Source organism: Schistocerca cancellata, chromosome 2 (assembly GCF_023864275.1).
Source record: "Schistocerca cancellata isolate TAMUIC-IGC-003103 chromosome 2, iqSchCanc2.1, whole genome shotgun sequence".
Lineage (NCBI taxonomy): Eukaryota > Metazoa > Arthropoda > Insecta > Orthoptera > Acrididae > Schistocerca > Schistocerca cancellata.
Genome location: NC_064627.1, coordinates 790,359,238 through 790,385,013, shown reverse-complemented (window position 1 = coordinate 790,385,013; position 25,776 = coordinate 790,359,238). Strand labels below are relative to the sequence as shown.

At 39.0% G+C, this 25,776-nt stretch overlaps 1 protein-coding gene across 2 annotated transcripts in view; it reads right to left on the bottom strand.

Annotated features, from left to right (window-relative positions):
- LOC126162646 (CDK5RAP1-like protein) overlaps positions 1 to 25,776 on the bottom strand; it is a 125,413-nt gene that overhangs the window by 47,030 nt on the left and 52,607 nt on the right. For both annotated transcript variants that reach the window (XR_007535092.1, XM_049919283.1), the window contains exons 4-6: positions 20,329 to 20,474; positions 13,950 to 14,164; positions 2,138 to 2,422 (exon numbers count right to left, since the gene is read on the bottom strand). Coding sequence is in view for 1 of the 2 variants with exons in the window: in XM_049919283.1 (XP_049775240.1) it covers positions 2,138 to 2,422; positions 13,950 to 14,164; positions 20,329 to 20,474 (646 nt within the window). In the remaining variant the exon portion in view is untranslated. The remainder of the gene's footprint in view (positions 1 to 2,137; positions 2,423 to 13,949; positions 14,165 to 20,328; positions 20,475 to 25,776) is intronic.

The window sequence follows — 25,776 nt, the reverse complement described above, 5'->3', positions numbered from 1 at the left end:
CATTTAACAATAAGGTATATCTCATATCTGTAACAAATTTTAATTTATTTTAAACAATTAATAACTAATAATAAAATACATTATTTTTATTAAATAATTCTGATTAGATATTTGTTAATTAACACTTCCATTTCATAGGAGATATAGAATACAAATAAAGGCAAAAAATATTGTTACTGGAAGGCACAATGGACCAACACAAGTATGCATCTATCCTTTGGGACCATGTCCACCCCTACATGCAGTTTGCTTTTTTTCTCTCCTCGGCATGACGGCATCTACCAGGAGGACAATGCAACATGTCACACCGTTTGCTGGGTACATGCATAGTTCCAAGAGCACCAAGTTTACTGTATTCCCCTGGAAATTGAACTCCCTGAATTTAAACCTAACTCAATCAAGAATCTGTGAGACGACCTCAATCAGGTTGTTTATGCAATGGGTTGTCAACCAAGAAACCTAGAGCAGCTGGCCACATCACTGGAGTCTGCATGGGTCAATATCCCTTTCAGTAGCTTCCACAACCTCACTGACAGTCTTCCTGAAGTCTCGCAGTGGTCCACACTGCAAATGGTAGTTATTCAGGTTTCTCACAGGAGGTCGCATTAACTTGACTGGAAAGTGTAGAATTTCTTGGCTAATGGTTCAAATGGCTCTGAGCACTATGCGACTTAACTTCTGAGGTCATCAGTCGCCTAGAACTTAGAACTAATTAAACCTAACTAACTTAAGGACATCACATACATCCATGCCCGAGGCAGGATTCGAACCTGCGACCATAGCGGTCGCTCGATTCCAGAACTGCACGGCGACTCCGGCCGGCTTAGAATTTCTTCCATTATAAATTTCTGAATAAATGAAGGAAACTTTCAGGCAGGAAGAGCATAGTCTTTTGCTAATGAAATTTCTTTTCTTGACCAATAGATGGTGGATGAGCAGTAGGTTGGAACTTGTGCAATAAGAACACGCATTTGCAGTGATTAACTGCAACTGATGGCAACTGACAGCCCTGTTAAACTAAACAGCATTAAACCAAACAGTATTCAGAACTCATCAAATCTTCAAAGATGATTTTTTTTTCTCAGAAGTGCGTTGTACTTCTTTAGGAAATTGATATTGAGTCACTGACCTTCAAGTACTATTAAGTTCGGTGAAAATCAAAGGACCAATCCTTAACTTCCCATTGCTAAACCTGGACCATTCTCAGCAGAATGAGACTTGTGAAAGGTAGTTCACGGAAAGAGATGCATAAAGGTTCACTGGCATATTACACAAGTTGTGTGAGAAGTGGAATTATATTTCAGGTAGTGTATGAAGCGTCTTGAGGAGGATATGCATAATTTCAGGCAATGATAAAAGACAGAGCTGCCATAATGGAGGAGAATGTGGCCAAGCTGGTTGTGTAGGGAGGCAGTGAATGGTTGTTTAGCAGAAGGGAGACGTGCTAGGAGAATGTGAGGATCTGACTCACGAGACAGAAGGCTAAGTCCAGTGGCCAACACAGGTGCTAACTGTTTTTAAAACAGTGACCAGTCACATTCTACCTCATCAATAAGGACAATATTTGTCTCCCTTTCCAATTCAAATCAGCATTTGAGACAAATCTTTTAAAAGGCACAATGTCTGAAGTAATAATCCACAATAATTCCTTAATGGCACTTTACAGTAATGTGCAGTCAAGATTGCAATTATGTTGCATAACCACTGAAGATGCACACAAAACTTTAATTTCAAATACCTGAATTGCTGCACATGACATGTCTCTTTACAGATCGTAATATTTACAGAATTGACTGTAAACTGAAAATTTCTGGGTAGGCTATAGGTAAAAATTTACCAGTTGAAAATGATGAATTCATCCTAACATGAACAGTTACACTGTAACACCTTCATTAACAGTCATCATGCAAGTTAAGAAAATTGGCTCCAGCCTATGGACTGATACTTCTTTTCACAGAGATATCTCTCCTTCACCGGATTTAAGTCACCATCATTATTATTCTTCCATTTACCATAACTACTTTCAGTGTGAATGAAGGTCATGCTTTCGTAAAACTTTGTTATTTTAAATATATTGAGTTGTTTCTGTTAAACATTTAAGGACAAAAACAAAGAAAAATATGCAGTAACATCATACCTCTCTCATGCTGTATGGAAACAGGAAAGCTGTATTGTATTTCACTCTTGTGATCAGATCAAGCGTTTCTTGAAATTCTTCTTCTGTCTCACCACAAAAGCCACAAATAAAATCACTGGATAGTGCAACTCCTGGAACCATTTGACGAACATGATCCACTAGTTCAAGGTAGGCTTCACGAGAGTAGCCACGTCGCATGCGTTCTAGAACTTTCGTGCTTCCACTCTGTGCAGGAAGATGCAGACTGCGACAAATATTTGGTCGCTCATGAATTAATTGCAGAACCTGTAAAATTCAAGTATTAATCATCCACAAAGGAAACAACAGTCAAAAATGACATTTCATCCAAATAATGATACAAAGAACTTCTCTTAACCAGTGGGAGCAGATGAACAAAAGCAAAATATGACAAAATCACTGCCTTTCTGAGCCATGAGTAACCTTTATCTAGCAAGTGAGATAGAAAGGGCTGGGCTGGAGGGAATGGAGCCTAGTAATCTATGACCCAAGTCTCTGTTACTGAAAGGAAAGCAAGCTGCCATCACGTGATAGTAGTGAGATTTGTACTTATGATGATTTCAGCTGATGGCACACAAATACAATCAATCTTACCATTATGTTTCAGTTGCCTGATCAAAATTCCTGACATAGGATGACCATTGTCATTATGCATAATATAACATTATACTACGTATAAGATTATTTTTAATTAAACATGTGTAGCATGCTACTTGGTTGTGTACTGCAAATTAAATGAAAAAATTGTCTCTCTCTTTATGATTATGAAAGATGCAGAAACTTTTGACAGTAACTACACAATGACTCCTTATCCCGCTGAATGACTGGTGTCAGCCATGAAGATGGAATAGTTTCTAAGTTTACTGATGTCATCAAATCTTCATGACAGCAAATTTTACAAATTTATGGACAAGAAGATGCAGTAGCCAGCCTAGTCTTATTGAAATTTTTAGAGATCCAGAATAATCCACTAGTTCTGTGCCCTTTTCTGGTTGTGTGTTCAATGAACTTAATACTTATTCCAACAAGTTAGTTTAATACAAATTCTGAAAGAATAAATTCATTTCATACAACATACAACAAAAAAAGACAAATAAAAAAATTAGCATACAAACTCTAAAGTTATGCATAGTTAACAGTCTGCCTCGCTTCTTTTTTTAATTTCTATTGGTGGTGATCAGTTCTGATCATCATAACCATCAAACGAGGAGAGTAAGTGCATCAGGAATGTGTCTGATACAAAGTAATTTAGTTCCTCCCCTCCCCCAAGTTCTTCCACAAAGAAGTGAACTGTACCTGGATATTTTACAGGGTTGACTAGTGTTTACCAAATTACTGGTAAGATTTTGTGTTTGCGTAAATCTTAGTGCATAGCTTTGTGTGAGGCTGCTTCCTCATGCAGTTCTTCTGCCACCAGAAGATTTATGTCACTGACTATATTCAAATCTCATGTTAGTACACAACATAGAGTTTCAATCAGCCAAAGATTTCTAGCACGCACTGATATTGAACTAACTGTTAGAACTACATGGTTGACTGCTAACAGTTTAACTCCAACAGTCGTGAAGCTTTCACATACTTAGCGCTGACTGTAGTACACTGTGTTATATCTGTCAGCTGCCATTGCCAGTAAATACAATTTCGTACATGAATTAGATTATCTACTTCAGTGCTTTATGATATGATAGCAAAAATTTATAACTGACCAAGAAGAAGAGAAGAATGAGTTTGTGAAAAGCACTACAGACCAGTATTCTAACTGGTATGAATTTTCAGGTGGCCAGCACTCGTTGTTCGCAACTGACATTCACAGGTGTTCAAAACATATTCCATGCAGAGGGGCATGCACTCCAAATTACTCATTTTTATTTACATTTCCTTAGTTAGTTGTCTTTCACTTCAAGGTCAAAAATATTTATGTCTTGCTATTGGCTCTGACACTACAGAAAAAATGATTTGTGCCACTTTTTGGAACCATAATTTTTGCTTTGTTGTTGTTGTGGTCTTCAGTCCTGAGACTGGTTTGATGCAGCTCTCCATGCTACTCTATCCTGTGCAAGCTTCTTCATCTCCCAGTATCTACTGCAACCTACATCCTTCTGAATCTGCTTAGTGTATTCATCTCTTGGTCTCCCTCTACGATTTTTACCCTCCACACTGCCCTCCAATGCTAAATTTGTGATCCCTTGATGCCTCAAAACATGTCCTACCAACCGATCCCTTCTTCTAGTCAAGTTGTGCCACAAACTTCTCTTCTCCCCAATCCTATTCAATACCTCCTCATTAGTTACGTGATCTACCCACCTTATCTTCAGCATTCTTCTGTAGCACCACATTTCGAAAGCTTCTATTCTCTTCTTGTCCAAACTAGTTATCGTCCATGTTTCACTTCCATACATGGCTACACTCCATACAAATACTTTCAGAAACGACTTCCTGACACTTAAATCTATACTCGATGTTAACAAATTCCTCTTCTTGAGAAACGCTTTCCTTGCCATTGCCAGTCTACATTTTATATCCTCTCTACTTCGACCATCATCGGTTATTTTACTCCCTAAATAGCAAAACTCCTTTACTACTTTAAGTGTCTCATTTCCTAATCTAATTCCCTCAGCATCACCCGACTTAATTTGACTACATTCCATTATCCTCGTTTTGCTTTTGTTGATGTTCATCTTATATCCTCCTTTCAAGACACTGTCCATTCCGTTCAACTGCTCTTCCAAGTCCTTTGCTGTCTCTGACAGAATTACAATGTCATCGGCGAACCTCAAAGTTTTTACTTCTTCTCCATGAATTTTAATACCTACTCCGAATTTTTCTTTTGTTTCCTTTACTGCTTGCTCAATATACAGATTGAATAACATCGGGGAGAGGCTACAACCCTGTCTCACTCCCTTCCCAACCGCTGCTTCCCTTTCATGTCCCTCGACTCTTATAACTGCCATCTGGTTTCTGTACAAACTGTAAATAACCTTTCGCTCCCTGTATTTTACCCCTGCCACCTTCAGAATTTGAAAGAGAGTATTCCAGTTAACATTGTCAAAAGCTTTCTCTAAGTCTACAAATGCTAGAAACGTAGGTTTGCCTTTTCTTAATCTTTCTTCTAAGATAAGTCGTAAGGTCAGTATTGCCTCACGTGTTCCAACATTTCTACGGAATCCAAACTGATCTTCCCCGAGGTCGGCTTCTACCAGTTTTTCCATTCGTCTGTAAAGAATTCGCGTTAGTATTTTGCAGCTGTGACTTATTAAACTGATAGTTCGGTAATTTTCACATCTGTCAACACCTGCTTTCTTTGGGATTGGAATTATTATATTCTTCTTGAAGTCTGAGGGTATTTCGCCTGTCTCATACATCGTGCTCACCAGATGGTAGAGTTTTTTCATGACTGGCTCTCCCGAGGCCATCAGTAGTTCAAATGGAATGTTGTCTACTCCCGGGGCCTTGTTTCGACTCAGGTCTTTCAGTGCTCTGTCAAACTCTTCACGCAGTATCTTATCTCCCATTTCGTCTTCATCTACATCCTCTTCCATTTCCATAATATTGTCCTCAAGTGCATCGCCCTTGTATAGACCCTCTATATACTCCTTCCACCTTTCTGCCTTCCCTTCTTTGCTTAGAACTGGGTTGCCATCTGAGCTCTTGATATTCATACAAGTGGTTCTCTTCTCTCCAAAGGTCTCTTTAATTTTCCTGTAGGCAGTATCTATCTTACCCCTAGTGAGACAAGCCTCTACATCCTTACATTTGTCCTCTAGCCATCCCTGCTTAGCCATTTTGCACTTCCTGTCGATATCATTTTTGAGACGTCTGTATTCCTTTTTGCCTGCTTCATTTACTGCATTTTTGTATTTTCTCCTTTCATCAATTAAATTCAATATTTCTTCTGTTACCCAAGGATTTCCATTAGCCCTCGTCTTTTTACCTATTTGATCCTCTGCTGCCTTCACTACTTCATCCCTCAGAGCTACCCATTCTTCTTCTACTGTATTTCTTTCCCCCATTCCTGTCAATTGTTCCCTTATGCTCTCCCTGAAACTCTGTACAACCTCTGGTTCTTTCAGTTTATCCAGGTCCCATCTCCTTAAATTCCCACCTTTTTGCAGTTTCTTCAGTTTCAATCTGCAGTTCATAACCAATAGATTGTGGTCAGAATCCACATCTGCCCCTGGAAATGTCTTACAATTTAAAACCTGGTTCCTAAATCTCTGTCTTACCATTATATAATCTATCTGATACCTACTAGTATCTCCAGGATTCTTCCAGGTATACAACCTTCTTTTATGATTCTTTTTGCTTTATTTCATCTTATGTTCATCACTGTTCTGCAACCATCAGCAGGCACTATCTATTAATTTCTGAAAATAAATGCACTCTTATGTACAGGCTGCTCAAAACATTCTTCTCGTGTCCCTTTACATTTATGCATTGCGAGGTTAGAATCTTACATCATTGTTCTCTTTGGAAATGAAGAGTTTTAACACCTAATACGATAAGTCATCTGCAAACTAATGAAAAAAAAATGTTAATTTTAAACTGAAGAGCAATTATTTGGTTAGAACAGGGCTTGTATCTGACAAATACATGTTGTGTTACACATTCTACTGCTTTATATACTTGAAGAACCAAAATATGAAGTTCAGTTTATCTTTATTTACTTATGTGTTAAGGATGGTAGATGCTCGGGTGTTACATCTTTTTATTCAGATAGATGTAAAATGGCATATTTGTTCACCTCACATAATTAGTTTCAACATCGTTAGCTGCTGTTTGTGAGAAGTTTAGGATGAACAATAAATTCACAAGGCACACAGGCACCTCCTGGCACAACGGGCAGTCCAGAAAAGTAATAAGAACAAAAAGTGATATTAGTAATAATAATAACCTTGAACTGAAAGACAACTAACTAAGGAAATGTAAATAAAAATGAGTAATTTGGAGTGCATGCCCCTCTGCATGGAAACACGGAAACTTTCAAATAAACTTATTAGACAAGAGAAGAGAAAGTATGTAACTCAGCAACTGGAATCAATAGAAGCAGATTTTAAAAATTATAATACGCATGGATTCTACAAAACTTTTGCAAACCAAATTAAAGGGTATATCCCTCAAAATGTCTGTTTTCGGAAATCAGATGGGAATCTGGCACTAAGCGACGAAGAAAACTGTGAAGAATTAGCCAAATATTTTGAAACGCTACTAAACTGTCCAGAATCAACAGAAGCTCTTCCAATATCCAGCACTAAAGCCCCGCAACAGCAAGACTCTGTACCGCCAACTGAAGAAGAAATTATCGAACACATAAACAAACTCAAAAATAACAAAGCATCAGGAGAAGATGGAATTGTAGCCGAATTTCTCAAAAGTCTAACTCAAGAAATGAGCTAGTTAAAATTATTCAAAACATATGGGTTACTGAAGATATACCAGAAGATTGGAAATGTGCCCTAATACATCCGTTACATAAAAAAGGGGATAAATCGGATGTGAACAACTATAGAGGAATCTCCTTACTTGCCGTCACATACAAGATATTATCAGCTTGTCTTCTTGAAAGAACACAAAAACTGCTAGAACCCAAAATCTCAGATTTCCAAGCTGGTTTCAGACCAAACAGATCATGTCCAGAACAAATTTTAAACTTGAAATTGATTACAAGGATGAGACAAATGCGAAGGAAGCCTACAGTATATGTCTTTGTCGACTTTAAAAAGGCATATGATTCAATTCACAGACCCACACTATTTAAAATTCTTGAAGAACAAGGACTGGATAAGAAGACACGGAACATCATAGAGCAGACATTAACAAATACAAAATGCAAAGTGAAATTCATGGGAAAACTTTCAAAATCATTTGAGATAAAAACTGGGGTTAGACAAGGTGATGGATTATCACCTCTGTTATTTAACTTAGTTCTGGATAGAGTCATGGCAGAATGGGAAAAAAAACTCAAAAAAGAAAAGTACTGGAAACCAATATCACTGGGAACCAAAAAAGATGACCTACAAATCCCCTACTTAGCCTACGCAGACGATCTTGCAATAATGGCAGATTCTAGTGAAATGGCAGTCAAACAGATAGAAACCTTAAAAGAGTGTGCAGGAAAAGTTGGCCTACAAATATCTTTTGAGAAAACGGTGTTTACAACAACAAATCTAGAAATTTCTAAGTTACAAACCAAATATGGAGAAATTAAGAGGGTACCATACTTTAAATATTTAGGAGAGATAATTTCTGAAAAATACGCACAACAAGAAAGAATATTAAAAGCTCGTAGGGGTCTAGGGCTGGTTCAAAACATTTACAATAAAAAATGTCTATCTATAAATACAAAAATTAAACATTATAAGTCGGTAATTAAACCAATAATGCTATATGCCAGCGAAACCTTGACACTTAAAAGAAAAACAGATATGGAAAACCTGAAGAAAGAGGAAAGGAAAATCATTAGGAAAATTCTGGGACCAAGATGGACCAAAGAGGGGTATAGATTACAGAAAAATTCTAAAATTGAAGAATATTCTAACATAGAGATAGACATGAGGAAGAGGCGTCTAAAATTCTATGGCCACATAATGAGACTTCCCGATCACAGACTTACAAAAAGAATAGTAAGATACGTAGCATCCCTTGTTAATGGAGGAGAATGGATCAAAAATGTAAAGAAAGATCTGGAATTAGCCAACATTACTGCTGAAGACATGAACAAAAGAAACAATTTCAAACTTAAAGTTGACAAATGGGAGGTCAAACCAGAGACAAAAGCGCCGAGAACTGGAACAAAATGGAGCGAAGAAAGAAAAGCTGAATTCTCGCAAAGAATGAAGACCTGGTGGGCAAACAAGAAGAATAAGAAGCCCCAGAAGTGAACCATCTTTACTTAGCGTCTTCCATGTTGGGAGCTTTACGACTAATAATAATAATAATAATAATAAATCAACTTTTCAAACCCCCAAGAAATTTATTACATATATTTTAATATGCAAGCAGCCATGCATTGTGGAATCTTTGTTTACAGTGGATGCGTAGCTCATATGCTGCAGGTAGTTATTCATGATGTTATAGTCGAAGATGCTGCTGTGATGGATATAATAAAAAAATGTCTCAAATTGTAGGACATTTTAAAGGAAGTCAATGAGCTTTCCAATATTTAAACACATTTAAAGAAACCTGCAACTTACCCACACACATTTGGTTCTTGATGTCGAAACCCACTGGAACAGCACTTATTTAATGTTGAAAAGACTCATTGAACAAAAGACTGCTATCAGTTTATACATGGCAGAATGCAGTGGGGTAATAGTCCCACCTGCACAAGAATGGGTAGAAATAAGCTACTGTATAACAGACTTAAATACTTTCATCAGGTAACACTTGATATTTCAAGTGACTCTTCATCAGTATCATTAATAATGTCATTGACAGTTATGCTTAATTGAAAATTGATCACAAAAGATGAAGATCCTGAAAATGTAAAACTGTTCAAGACCCAGTTGTGAGAGTTTGTTAACAGGGGATTTTATTATGCAATAAATACTCTGCATTTATTGGTTGCAGCTTTAATGGATCCCTGTTTTAAAACTAAGTATTTGATTAGAATTATCATTTCTATGGGAGAATGAGTCTCAATCAATTCAAATAGCTCATATGAACATAGATGTTGATGAGCCTGGACCTTACTGTTCAACATCAAATGCAGATATCAAAACTGCATCCTCAAAAAATGATAAACTTCCATCATGTGTTACAAGTGGTAATGAGTAGGATTTGGAACATCACTATCCACCTTTTGAAGAACATCCAACAATGTTTTTTTAAAAGGTCCTTTGCTTTCGAAGAATGTTGACTTTCATGAATATTGGGCTTCTAGTCCATATACTTATCTATGCCCAATTGCACTAAAATATTTATTTGCTTCACCTACAAGTGTTCCTTGTGAACAATTGTTCAGTGCAGCAGGACAGTTATATGCGGACAGGTGATCTAACTTGACTGGTGAAAATGTGGACAGTTATTATTTTTAGCTGACAACATAAGACTGTTTAACTCTGATTGTTAATTCTTTTTCACTGATAGATATGCTATTGGAAATTTAAGATTCATTTGGCTATTATTATGTGTTCTCCAACTGTAATTGTTCAAGTACCTTTTTTTACGTAAAGAAATATTGTAATTGACTTTATTTCAAAGTGCTGTTATTTCTGCCAAGTGCAAAATAATTTTAACCATCTCATTATACCATTTATATTATACTTAAATAATCATAATTTTATTCACGTTTTGCCAATCTTGAATGGAATTTCTTGGGGCTATTGAACCTCCAGCTTCGGCTTCAGCTTTGGCTGAAGGTTATGGCAGTAGCTGATTAATTGGCTTCAGCTTCCGCCAGAAACTGACCTTCGGTCGGACACTACACATATTCTTACTGATATAGTTACATGATACAAAATAAAAAGAAAAATACAATAAGTAAAGTGTGTAGTAGGTTTATGAGGTGTAACCGTCGTTACAGAACCTGGTCATTCTATAGACCACTATGGCTCCTATATATATTGGACCATGTTTTTTATAAAGCAGGTATGCCTCATCACATTAAAAGCACATAATTTTCACATGTATCTCAGGAATACTTTTCTTCATAGTCTATTTTATTGTTTTAAGCTGTAGACACCCACTAGTTGTATTTGCGATTTGTAGCAGATCTGAAGACGGTCATTGGTAACCAGAATCGCTTCTGTGAGGACCACAAATTTGTGATCATATATGTGAAATAAATAAATTTATTCTACATTTTCAGATCACTGTTCCACTTGCGACCATGTCACAGCTTGTAAATGTAATATTGTGTGGAGAAATAAACACAAACATAAATATCGTAAATGAAACTAGTAATGTCCTCAGAAATATTCTTGTGAGTTTTAGCATGTACCTGTTGATAAGCAGTGCAACAACGTTTACTACAATGACTGCACCATTAATCGACCAAGTGATCAAATGCCTAAACAGCAGACCTACAAAACATATTTATCATAAATCTGAATACAAAATTTTTCCAGAGAACCAGCAAACCAAAGTGCAGATAAAAGATATAGAGAAGCTAAGGTAAAAGGGAAATTCTCTGAATTCTCAACATTATTCAAACTGAACTCAGGAAAGACATTTTCAAAGGTAAGTATCACAGTCTCAGTGACACTCACCTTTGAAAATGTCTTGTAAGTTTACCAAATGGACAACAGCAGGCATTAGCAAATCCTCCCGAACCCTCAAATACCTCAGTTCCAAGAAAAAGGGTTACAATTAGCCACAGTTCTTAAATTTCTATTATAGGTACAAAAGAATTTATGGGATGGTGCTGACTGATGTAAAAATGTCATTTAATGACAAGATAATAAACACTGCAGAGAATAAAAGAAAGCAGCCTGGGATGACATTAAACAGGAAACAGGAGACACAAAAGCAAAACAACATACTGGTGTGGGAGGATAAAGCAATAACCTAGCAAACTATGTAAATGAACATTTTTCAAGTACTGCAGAGAAATTACAACCAACCACAAAATATGAAGTCAGTAAAGCCTACAAAATAAAAAGTCAGTAGGCTTAAACGAAATATCGACATGTGTGCTGAAAGAATACATACGGAATATACAAGCTCCCTCAACAAAAATAATAAATGAGTCATTCACATGAAGAAATATCCACAGCATTTAAAACAAGCAAGAGTTGTCACTCTTGCTAAGGAAAGGTAATACAGAAGACATAGAAAACTACCAGCCCCTTTCCCAGCTGTCACCATTCTTGAAAATAATAGAATCAATCACAAAAGATAAATTAATGAATTACTTGAACAAATACAACATTCTAAGTGAATCACAGGTTGGATTCCAAAGTGACAGAAGTACAGAATCAGCAACAGCACAACTCACAAAAATGGTATTTCACACTCTTGACGAAGACGAGTGTTTTACATGCACATGTTTAAATCTTTCTAAGGTTTCTGATACTGTTGATCATATGATTCTACTAAATCAGCTAGTATCATTACAGATAGAGGTGTAACTAATGACTGGTTCCAGTTGTACCTAGAAGGTAGGGCACAAAGAGTAGAGATACCACATACTGCAAATCAGCTTAACCTTTCCATAAAACACTTACCAGAATTAAAATATATTAACCTAGGAATTTCTCAGGGTAGTATATTATGACCAATACTGTTCCCAATGTACATCATTGATGTTCCTTATAGTGTGACCTGATGTTTTCCCAGCATATTTCTAACTTATATAATTTGAGTGGCCATCCAGGCCATGCCATAAATTATCCATGATGTACCAGCAGACAGACCCACTGTCACCTTCAGGTGATGACAGCTGCTCTGTCTACACCAGTGTCCTATATGTGTTGCCCATTACCCCTTGCACCACTCTGTTCCTGTTGCTATCTGTGCAGCTGACGCAGTGAGTGGTGGCAGTGGCAGTGGCAGTGGCAGTGGCAGTGGCAGTGGCAGCAGCACATAACTGCGAAGAACAATTACCAGTGTCCGTGGTATCTTAGTGACACTGTTAAGTTAAATAGAATGCATAACTACACAAAATTTCTGGTAATGAATATTCATTCTTAGTTGATATGGTGTGAACACACAAAGATATTTGAAAACTGTATCTCATCAGCATGTTATGCCCTTAAGAGTCCTGTCATCAGTATGCAACAGCTAGTGTCTTTTAGTTACATACTATTTGTATGTAAACTCAGTTCTTAGCTATGGAATTCTTTTCTGGGGAACAAAATCCATAAAATATGAACACAGTGCTCAAACTACAGAACAGAACCATAAGAGTATTACCGTAACCAAAAATAGTACTTAAACTCATTGTAAAGATCATTCAAACTGACAGAGAAAAAGTGAAGTTAAAATTCAAAACACCATTTTCTATGGAAAAATAATACTACACAATAAAATTTCCATAGAGATTAAAGAGATTAGTAAAATGAACTCATTTCAAAAAGGAAGTTAAGGAGTATCTGTTATGTAACACATTCTATACATGGAGGGTTACTTAGATAAAACGGAGTAAACAATTGATTAAAATGAATAATAGAATGTTGATAAAAATCTATTTTTGTCCTATATTATACTGGGACTCTTATAGAAATTCCTGTTCACAGAACACTATTTAAAAAAAAAAAAAAATCACCCAGAGCAGAGTACACACCGCAGTTCTTCTTTGGTACATATGATGCAGTGTGATGATGCTGAAACCTTGCTTTAGCAAAGAGAAAGTGTCACCTGGCAGCTGGGGTGTATACTAAGCTGTACAGTCAATGAACAGGGTGATATCTTGTGACTTAGTCTCATGTTTTGTATTTTTACTTATGTATCCATTTGCTGCAAATTGGTCAGTAGATTTTCTCTATGTGAAATGCAATTATTTATATTGCCTCTAACAAAATTTCAACAGTTGGTATGGGAGTGTAAAAAATTGTATTTGTTAACTGATTAAAAGTTTTAATTCCTTTACAGCTGGTACTAAGCATGGCATAACAGAGAGACATAAACATGAAGTATCTGTGAATTAGCAGCTGAGGATGAGGGTGAATATCTCACATTTGTTAATATTAATAAAAACATCTTATTTTAGTTGCTCCTCTTGCATAAAATGCCTTATAAACAAATGTCATACATCTGACTTACAAATCATAAGGTTCAATATTTTATTTTTTAAATTCACTTCCATTATGCAACATGCACAAATTATTCATATTGATTTATGTCATATGTACATTACCTCATCAGGAAAATCCTTGGGATGTGGAGAAGTAAATCGTATTCTCATTTCAGGATTAACAAGAGAAATCTTGTCCAGCAGATCGGCAAACCTGAGCCCTCCTCTCTTGTTCTTGTAGACTGTGCGAAACCCCTTTGCAAGATGTGTTTCTTCATCAGGTATACCACCATTATGATCAATTGCTGACAAATCACGGTAGCTGTTCACATTCTGACCTGTTCATTAAAAGCACGAAGCAAGGTGTACAGTCTTATAACATAAGGCTACATCTATAACTCTGAACTAATTAGACATTAAGTGAGTTCATCCCTCGACAAATCATCAATATATGAACTAAAACCAGTGTCTTTGATGAACGATTCATGATTCAAGACACTTGGAAACGTCATCGCACACATTCTAGCTTTTCACAAATATCCTGGATTTACTACCTCACTTCTTATCTTTCTTATTTTGAAGCATCTTTTCCTTCCTTTTTTCAAATTGCTTACCTCTCTCATTCCATTTTCTGGTTCCCTCATTTCTCATGCATGAGCATCCATTCCTTCTCCATTTATATATCTTTGTTCATCCTCAGTACCTCTCATGTTGTGTACTGATGCTGCAAGTAAAACTGCAGTGGTTGTAAAAAATAAGAGTTTCACAGCCTTTTCTTTGCATTCCTGAAAGGCCTGTTCCAGTTGTTTCAATTTAAGCAGCCATGAACATTTGATATAAGAGACTCTGGCTCTTCTGTCTGTAATAAAACTGATTATATGGAACTGGCTAAGCAATGTTTTCTCTATACAATAATTTCCTTTTTTATTCAATAAGAAGCAATGCATGATCTTTCCATGACACTCTCTACCACATTATATATTTTATGTCAATGTGACTCATAAATGTAGCCTAATTTGGTGTAATCCTAGACAGTCAGGGTGTATAATTAAACAGCACACACCTTCACAAATGACCTAAAGAGGCTCACTCTGCACAGGCAGTGGGCTAGATCCTTGGTCACTCTGATGTTTTAGTGTTAGGCAGTATGTCAATGTAATCCATGATTCAGTGTGCTGCTTCTTATTACGATGCTCCTCACTGTGTCTGTATTTTCCTGTATGTGAAACAGAATTAAAAGTTGGTTGGTGGGGATTCTAATATTGTGTTTGTGCAACATTACAACATAATTATATGCAGTCCTTCATCTTTACTGTAATGATATGACATCCAATTGTATGCTTCTCTTTGGTTAGGTAGGCTCTTGCCAGAATTTTTTGTAGAAATTTCAGTCTACATTGTTCTCCATTTTACAAATAGGTCTTTGTACAGCACTGTACACCTTGACAATGAGGAACGGTGCATTGCAGTTTCATAAGCAGAGAAAGTCATGTATAACCACTGAAATCCTTGCAGGGCTAGTTTTTTGTATACATGTATTGCAACTATAATATCAACCACAGTACTAAATAAGTCATATCGTGGTGGACAGCACCCCGTCCCCCTCATCAAATGGCACTATACGTAAATGTTATACCAGTTCATTGAGCACAGATCCCTCTAGTCATGCAATAAATTGGAAATCATGGCAGTCACTGTCCAAATACAAGTCTAATAAAGTCCAAGTATCGAAACACATGAGGCAATACTGACCCTACGACTTATCTTAGAAGCTAGATTAAGGAAAGGCAAACCTACGTTTCTAGCATTTGTAGACTTAGAGAAAGCTTTTGACAATGTTGACTGGAATACTCTCTTTCAAATTCTGAAGGTGGCAGGGGTAAAATACAGGGAGCGAAAAGCTATTTACAATTTGTACAGAAACCAGATGGCAGTTATAAGAGTCGAGGGACATCAGAGGGAAGCGGTGGTTGGGAAGGGAGTGAGACGGGGTTGTAGCCTCTCCCCGATGATATTCAATCTCTATATCGAGCAAGCAGTGAAGGAAACAAAAGAAAAATTCGGAGTAGGTATTAAATTCCATGGAGAAGAAATAAAAACTTTGAGGTTCACCGATGACATTGTAATTCTGTCACAGATAGCAAAGGACTTGGAAGAGCAGCTGAATGGAATGGATAGTGTCTTGAAAGGAGGGTATACAATGAACATTAACAAAAGCAAAACAAGGATAATGGAATGTAGTCAAATTAAGTCGGGTGATGTTGAGGGTATTAGATTAGTAAATGAGACACTTAAAGTAGTAAAGGAGTTTTGCTATTTGGGGAGCAAAATAAGTGATGATGGTTGAAGTAGAGAGGATATAAAATGTAGACTGGCAATGGCAAGGAAAGCATTTCTGAAGAAGAGAAATTTGTTAACATCAAGTATAGATTTAAGTGTCAGGAAGTCGTTTCTGAAAGTATTTGTATGGAGTGTAGCCATGTATGGAAGTGAAACATGGACGATAAATAGTTTGGACAATAAGAGAATAGAAGCTTTCGAAATGTGGTGCTACAGAAGAAAGCTGAAGATTAGATGGGTAGACCACATAACTAATGAGGAAGTATTGAATAGGATTGGGGAGAAGAGAAGTTTGTGGCACAACTTGACTAGAAGAAGGGCTTGGTTGGTAGGACATGTTCTGAGGCATCAAGGGATCACCAATTTAATATTGAAGGGCAGCGTGGAGGGTAAAAATCGTAGAGGGAGACCAAGAGATGAATACACCAAGCAGATTCAGAAGGATGTAGGTTGCAGTAGGTATTGGGAGATGAAGAAGCTTGCACAGGATAGAGTAGCATGGAGAGCTGCATCAAACCAGTCTCAGGATTGAAGACCACCACAACAACAACAACAACAACAACAACAACAGTTGGCAGCAGCTGGAGATGAAGCTGGTAGTGAAGGAACATTTAAGGGTGAGCCAACCACTGGGCCTTCTACTGGCCTACTAGAGAATTTCACATGACAAGTAGATATTGGTCCTAGCCAGACGTGCACAATGTTAAGAATATCAATACATCCAGCGGGGTTACTAAACTCATGACCAGGAAACAAGGTAAGATTTTAATTTTGTCTCAGTATTATATAGGACACTATGCTAGGAACATTACCTAAAGGTGTTTATATCTGAATTTTTATGCTGAACTTCATCGAAAATTTACAGTGTGTGATGAACAGTTCATGATCCTGACATGCCGATATAGCTGCAGTGACCATATTAACCATTTGATCTGCAGTCTAAGAGAACTATTACTCAATTTACACAGTGGCTTATCTGCATTTGAGTTCAGAATTATGTGGTGATAACCTTTGTGAGTGCATTAGAAAACTTACGAGTATGGTTTTGTGTATTTGAGAACTCTAAAACTAATATATGGTACAAACCCTTATTGCCTGTCACATTCAACATGAGCTTTAAGTGAGTAGCAATTAAATAGGGTGCAGAGGGTCAATTTTTTAAAATATAATACAACTATATACATAAAAAATCTCCTAACCAAATAGTGGCAAGAGAAAACACATATACATGTTAAAGAAATGTGCAAGCTTTTGGAGCCAGTGGCTCCTTCTTCCAACAGACTCCCTTCAGCAGGAGGGTTGAAGGGGAATGAAGAGAGATGAAGGAAAGGACTGGTGAAGTTTAGGAAATGGGGAGAGTCAGAGAAGACTTACTAGATGGGATGAGAAGGAAAGCCTCTCTTCCTGCATCCCTCCTTGTTCCCCCATCAACCCTTCTGATAGAAAAAGGAGTCATTGGCTCCAAAAGCTTGCACATTTCTTTAATCTTAATATGTGTGTTTCCTCCTGCTCTGACACTGGGCCACAGAAAACAGATTGTGCTGTTGAGCTTGTGACCCATTCTTTGTTGTATTGCAGGTTGAAAGTTGTTTTGGGATAGCCAAATACAATGATTTACTAGAGCTGTAATTGCTCAGGACATTAAATAAGCATCTTGGCACTTCTTGACAAATGAAAGATTCTTAATATACACAGCCTGACCGAAAAAGCAAAGCACATAGAAGAAGTCGTCAGATGTCCATGTAACTTCGTGCATGTACACATCTTTGGCAGGTGTCTAAAACATTACAGTTGAAATTCTCTGTGACACGTAGAATGGCACCAGATGCATTAGCGTCATTCATGCTTAGCATTGTCACCAGGCCTAGTGGACATACAAAGTATGTTAACAGTGTCAGATACTGAGACATCACAGTGATGAACACAGATATGCTGAGTAATCATGTGAGATAGCGAGAGAGTTTGAAAGGGGCCACACACTTGTTGTCAAGGTTCCAATTGATCTTGTCTGACAATCACAAGGGAGGATCAAACATACTGACCACCAAACACACCATAACCCTTTCAAATCTATGCCAGCTACCTGCGAATAAGTACTGGATTCTCTGCAACATTCTGTGTCATCCTGCACCACTGGCTGAAAACTAGCAGCATCCAGACTAGGGAATTACATTCCCATACGAATGGTGCCATAAACACAACAACACAAACAGCTGCATTTGGACTGGTGCTGTGACAAGGAAGAATGGACAGCTGATGAATGGCATAACACTGTTTTCATTGAAACTTCCTGGCAGATTAAAGCTGTGTGCCCGACCAAGACTTGAACTCGGGACCTTTGCCTTTCGTGGGCAAGTGCTCTACCATCTGAGTTACCGAAGCACGAGTCATGCCCGGTCCTCACAGCTTTACTTCTGCCAGTATCTCGTCTCCTACCTTCGCAACTTTACAGAAGCTCTCCTGCGAAACTTGAAGAACTAGCACTCCTGAAAGAAAGCTTCATATCAGCACACACTCCGCTGCAAAGTGAAAATCTCATTCTGGAAACTGTTTTCATTGATGAATCATACTTCTGCACTTGCCCAGTGACCTAAATTGGTGATTATGGGCATGGCCAGGGGAGAAGTCCCATTCCTTCAATGTTTTGGTGTTTTGGACACCTATCACCGATACAACATATGAAACCAGCTCAGATGTCAACTCTGATCCACTGCCAGTATCCGGAATATCAAGGAGCAGTTCCAATAGTTGTGGGTCTGCTTGTCTCAACATGCTTCCCAACCAAGTTTGTGCAGGGGTTCACACCAGAAGGTGTGCAACATCATAGTGATAAGCAGGCTCATAAAGCCAAGTTCTTTATAAATGTGACTCAATTTTGTAATCTCTGAAATAACATCACATACACTCTCAATCTGTAAAGTTTCATTTGGTTTCCACCTTCCCTTCTGGGTGCTTCACTTTTTTTGTCAGGCAGTGTATTTCCATAAGTGCTGATTTCAGACAGAATTCACTCTATTTATCTATGATATTGTCCACTATTTGAAGTGTGTGTTTAACAGATATCAATTAATCTTTCTATATTGAAACCATGTTGATCTTAGTCAATTCCTTTCAGTCCTCAGTGTGATGCAAGCATTTTAAATAACAGTTACCCCTGGAACTCTTTCTGTATGATTAATAGGAAAATCAGCATGTGCTACTAGGCCGCCTGTATCACCACCTCCTTTAACGATAGTAAACTAAGCTTCTTTCCACGTGGAGGGTATTTGTCATTGTATTAAGTATTCATTAAACATAACAATTAGATGGAGTGAGGGTAGTGATCGTTTTCTTTGCTTTTTTAAGATATGTGACTATCCCATTTGGATTTAATTCTTGTTCCTTTTTTTGGCCATTATTATTATACACTCATTTCTGTACTAAAGATGTCAATACAATTTAGTTTGCATAGCCACTATTAATTTGATCACTTGTCTTTTCCACATATTGGTGCTGTTTTCTTGCTTGCCAGCTGGGACATCATAGTAGTTATTGGCACAAGCAAAGAATGGTTGGAGGATCTAATTATAAAACATAATGAATCACATGACCATGAAGTATTAGCAGATAGTTTTGCAACAATTCTATGGCCTATGGGAGAATATTTTATGTAGAAAGATAGCTGTCGTCTACTTGCAAAAGCTAGATCTATATTAAAAAGGTAAATAAGACAGCCCCAGAGAGGCAAATGTCAAGATCAATCATTAAGGGATTTGATAAAAGACCACAAACAATATGTAACTATTTTTCAGCACGAAATTAATCAAAGTAATAACTTATGACATCATCAGTTAGAAATCTAGTGGAAAGTAAATGCCCTGCAACAAACAGACTGCATATTAAGATATATACTGATGTGACACCAAGAAGGGACAAGGGATGATGATGATGATGAGGAGGAGGAGGAGGAGGAGGAGGAGGAGGAAGAGGAGGAGGAGTACAATGTGAGTGGAATGGATGGCTTAAATCACATCACTTTTTAATGTATTTTCAGTTGCATGTTCATTTTCTTTCTGATAAAAAAATGTGTTACCTACCAGCAGGAATGGTACACAGTCCTAACACTAGTGAAAATTAAGTTATTAATACAGATATTGTTGTACACATTAAAAATAAGTCTTACCCAGGAGGGTTACTTCTTTGATACCCTGTTCTGATAACTGTCGCACTTCAGCCAATATGGAATCCACTGGCCGTGACCGTTCTCTTCCTCTTGTGAAAGGAACAATACAATAGGTACACATATTGTCACAGCCACGCATTATAGATCTGTAAAATTTAATATCAATAACATTCTTGTTAACTACCAACTATTAAAGTCAACTTTTATTAATTTATCAAGGGGTGAACACTGAGTAACGGGAGTAAAGGACAGAAGATGGAAAACTATGTGTAAAGTTGACAACCCAACAGCTTGCAAAGACCTTTGCACAGATTACATTCTACATCTACATCTACATCTACATCTACATTTATACTCCGCAAGCCACCCAACGGTGTGTGGCGGAGGGCACTTTACGTGCCACTGTCATTATCTCCCTTCCCTGTTCCAGTCGCGTATGGTTCGCGGGAAGAACGACTGTCTGAAAGCCTCTGTGCGCGCTCTAATCTCTCTAATTTTACATTCGTGATCTCCTCGGGAGGTATAAGTAGGGGGAAGCAATATATTCGATACCTCATCCAGAAACGCACCCTCTCGAAACCTGGCGAGCAAGCTACACCGCGATACAGAGCGCCTCTCTTGCAGAGTCTGCCACTTGAGTTTTTTAAACATCTCCGTAACGCTATCACGGTTACCAAATAACCCTGTGACGAAACGTGCCACTCTTCTTTGGATCTTCTCTATCTCCTCCGTCAACCCGATCTAAACCCGATCTAGTACGGATCCCACACTGATGAGCAATACTCAAGTATAGGTCGAACGAGTGTTTTGTAAGCTACCTCCTTTGTTGATGGACTACATTTTCTAAGGACTTGGTTGGTTGGTTGGTTGGTTGGTTTGGGGAAGGAGACCAGACAGCGTGGTCATCGGTCTCATCGGATTAGGGAAGGATTGGGAAGGAAGTCGGCCGTGCCCTTTCAGAGGAACCATCCCGGCATTTGCCTGGAGTGATTTAGGGAAATCACGGAAAACCTAAATCAGGATGACCGGACGCGGGATTGAACCGTCGTCCTCCCGAATGCGAGTCCAGTGTCTAACCACTGCGCCACCCCGCTCGGTCTAAGGACTCTCCCAATGAATCTCAACCTGGTACCCGCCTTACCAACAATTAATTTTATATGATCATTCCACTTCAAATCGTTCCACACGCATACTCCCAGATATTTTACAGAAGTAGCTGCTACCAGTGTTTGTTCCGCTATCATATAATCATACAATAAAAGATCCTTCTTTCTATGTATTCGCAATACATTACATTTGTCTATGTTAAGGGTCAGTTGCCACTCCCTGCACCAAGTGCCTATCCGCTGCAGATCTTCCTGCATTTCGCTACAATTTTCTAATGCTGCAACTTCTCTGTATACTACAGCATCATCCGCGAAAAGCCGCATGGAACTTCCGACACTATCTACTAGGTCATTTATATATATTGTGAAAAGCAATGGTCCCATAACACTCCCCTGTGGCACGCCAGAGGTTACTTTAATGTCTGTAGACGTCTCTCCGTTGATAACAACATGCTGTGTTCTGTTTGCTAAAAACTCTTCAATCCAGCCACACAGCTGGTCTGATATTCCGTAGGCTCTTACTTTGTTTATCAGGCGACAGTGCGGAACTGTATCGAACGCCTTCCGGAAGTCAAGAAAAATAGCATCTACCTGGGAGCCTGTATCTAATATTTTCTGGGTCTCATGAACAAATAAAGCGAGTTGGGTTTCACACGATCGCTGTTTCCGGAATCCATGTTGATTCCTACGTAGTAGATTCTGAGTTTCCAAAAACGACATGATACTCGAGCAAAACACATGTTCTAAAATTCTACAACAGATCGACGTCAGAGATATAGGTCTATAGTTTTGCGCATCTGCTCGACGACCCTTCTTGAAGACTGGGACTACCTGTGCTCTTTTCCAATCATTTGGAACCTTCTATTCCTCTAGAGACTTGCGGTACATGGCTGTTAGAAGGGGGGCAAGTTCTTTCACGTACTCTGTGTAGAATCGAATTGGTATCCCGTCAGGTCCAGTGGACTTTCCTCTGTTGAGTGATTCCAGTTGCTTTTCTATTCCTTGGACACTTATTTCGATGTCAGCCATTTTTTCGTTGGTGCGAGGATTTAGAGAAGGAACTGCAGTGCGTCTTCCTCTGTGAAACAGCTTTGGAAAAAGGTGTTTAGTATTTCAGCTTTATGCTTGTCATCCTATGTTTCAATGCCATCATCATCCCGGAGTGTCTGGACATGATGTTTCGAGCCACTTACTGATTTAACATAAGACCAGAACTTCCTAGGATTTTCTGTCAAGTCGGTACCTAGTATTTTACTTTCGAATTCACTGAACACTTCACGCATAGCCCTCCTTACGCTAACTTTGACATCGTTTAGCTTCTGTTTGTCTGAGAGGTATTGGCTGCGTTTAAACTTGGAGTGAAGCTCTCTTTGCTTTCGCAGTAGTTTCCTAACTTTGTTGTTGTACCACGGTGGGTTTTTCCCGTCCCTCACAGTTTTACTCGGCACGTACCTGTCTAAAACGCATTTTACGATTGCCTTGAACTTTTTCCATAAACACTCAACATTGTCAGTGTAGGAACAGAAATTTTCGTTTTGATCTGTTAGGTAGTCTGAAATCTGCCTTCTATTACTCTTGCTAAACAGATAAACCTTCCTCCCTTTTTTTATATTCCTATTAACTTCCATATTCAGGGATGCTGCAACGGCCTTATGATCACTGATTCCCTGTTCTGCACTTACAGAGTCGAAAAGTTCGGGTCTGTCTGTTATCAGTAGGTCCAAGATGTTATCTCCACGAGTCGGTTCTCTGTTTAATTGCTCGGGGTAATTTTCGGATAGTGCACTCAGTATAATGTCACTCGATGCTCTGTCCCTACCACCCGTCCTAAACATCTGAGTGTCCCAGTCTATATCTGGTAAATTGAAATCTCCACCTAAGACCATAACATGCTGAGAAAATTTATGTGAAATGTATTCCAAATTTTCTCTCAGTTGTTCTGCCACTAATGCTGCTGAGTCGGGGGGTCGGTAAAAGGAGCCAATTATTAACCTAGCTCAGTTGTTGAGTGTAACCTCCACCCATAATAATTCACAGGAACTATCCACTTCTACTTCACTACAGGATAAACTACTACTAACAGCGACGAACAATCCACCACCGGTTGCATGCAATCTATCCTTTCTAAACACCGTCTGTGCCTTTGTAAAAATTTCGGCAGAATTTATCTCTGGCTTCAGCCAGCTTTCTGTACCTATAATGATTTCAGCTTCGGTGCTTTCTATTAGCGCTTGAAGTTCCGGTACTTTACCAACGCAGCTTCGACAGTTTACAATTACAATACCGATTGCTGCTTGGTTCCCGCATGTCCTGACTTTGCCCCGCACCCGTTGAGGCTCTTGCCCTTTCTGCACTTGCCTGAGGCCATCTAACCTAAAAAACCGCCCAGCCCACGCCACACAACCCCTGCTACCCGTGTAGCCGCTTGTTGCGTGTAGTGGACTCCTGACCTATCCAGCGGAACCCGAAACCCCACCACCCTATGGCGCAAGTCGAGGAATCTGCAGCCCACATGGTCGCAGAACCGTCTCAGCCTCTGATTCAGACCCTCCACTCGGCTCTGTACCAAAGGTCCGCAGTCAGTCCTGTCGACGATGCTGCAGATGGTGAGCTCTGCTTTCATCCCGCTAGCAAGACTGGCAGTCTTCACCAAATCAGATAGCCGCCGGAAGCCAGAGAGGATTTCTTCCGATCCATAGCGACACACATCATTGGTGCCGACATGAGCGACCACCTGCAGATGGGTGCACCCTGTACCCTTCATGGCATCCGGAAGGACCCTTTCCACATCTGGAATGACTCCCCCCGGTATGCACACGGAGTGCACTTTGGTTTTCTTCCCCTCCCTTGCTGCCATATCCCTAAGGGGCCCCATTACGCGCCTGACGTTGGAGCTCCCAACTACCAGTAAGCCCACCCTCTGCGACTGCTCGGATCTTGCAGACTGAGGGGCAACCTCTGGAACAGGACAAGCAGCCATGTCAGGCCGAAGATCAGTATCAGCCTGAGACAGAGCCTGAAACCGGTTCGTCAGACAAACTGGAGAGGCCTTCCGTTCAGCCCTCCGGAATGTCTTTCGCCCCTTGCCACACCTTGAGACGATCTCCCACTCTACCACAGGTGAGGGATCAGCCTCAATGCGGGCAGTATCCCGGGCAACCACAGTCGTAGTCCGATCGGGGGATGCGTGGGACGAGCTGGCCGTCCCCGACAAACCCCCATCCGGACCCCCACAGTGATGCCCATTGGCATTCAATTATGAGTGCACCATCATGAGCACTTCCTGACGGGCTACAAAAATAAGGACAAAATATTGTAGAATGCCAAAAATAAAAGAGAGAATGCTTTAACATGTTGCCCATCAGCATATGGCAAGATATGGAGAGCCCCTGAAATTTGAATACTTTTGGTAAGAATGCTATACTCACCAACTCCTTTTGAAAATTATATGGACACACACTCTGGGAGTGAACGTGCACAATATTACACTAAGTATGAATGTTTGTAATAAATTAAGCCTTCTGTAAGAGAGTGTAAACATGTTTATGTTAAGAGTACAGCAGTAAATAGGAAGTAAGTGAGCATGTTGAAGGGTATAACAGCAATAACAAAGCAGCAACTCATTTTCAAAATAACACTGTATGAGGCAGTATACTAGTCAGTGCAGTGGTTTTACACTCACACAAAATATGTTTACTACTTCACATTGGTTACATGCCGCAGTTGGCATAGTATATGAAAGGCGGTGAGTAATATATTTACTTATTTGCAACTGATTCTCAAATATTCTTCATCCAAGTGTCAACAGAACATAACATGAACAAGCCAATGAAACGAAAGAACTTTGCAAAAGTGAACACAAAGAAAGATATCTGGATTGTGATCTTTGGAAAGATTGCCATCCCACTCCTGATCTCAGTTTGCGCAGTTCAACTCTTATAAATCACACAAATAGGATGTTAGGAATGTCAACTGAGAGTCTTGATGCAAGAAACAAGGAAGAAAGGAAATTACAGTATTTTGTCCCATCAATGATAAGGTCATTTAGAGACTATGAAGAGCAGGGGACTGGGAAAGGATAGGAATAATCAGACAGGGCACCCATGGTCTAGAGGCAGCATCTTGAACTACTGAACAGCACATCACAAGTCCTCAGTTTGATCCTACCCACTGCTAAAATTTTGAAGAAAAATCACCATCAATGGTGGCCAAAGACTTCCAATATGAGAAGTCATCCTTGTTCTGCCAATGACTCTGTGAAAGAGGCTAGAGAAGTGTACAGAGCTCCAAAGTAATGGCCTTCCCTTGAGGCAGGAAAGTGTCTCTGTCATGCAAAAGAATC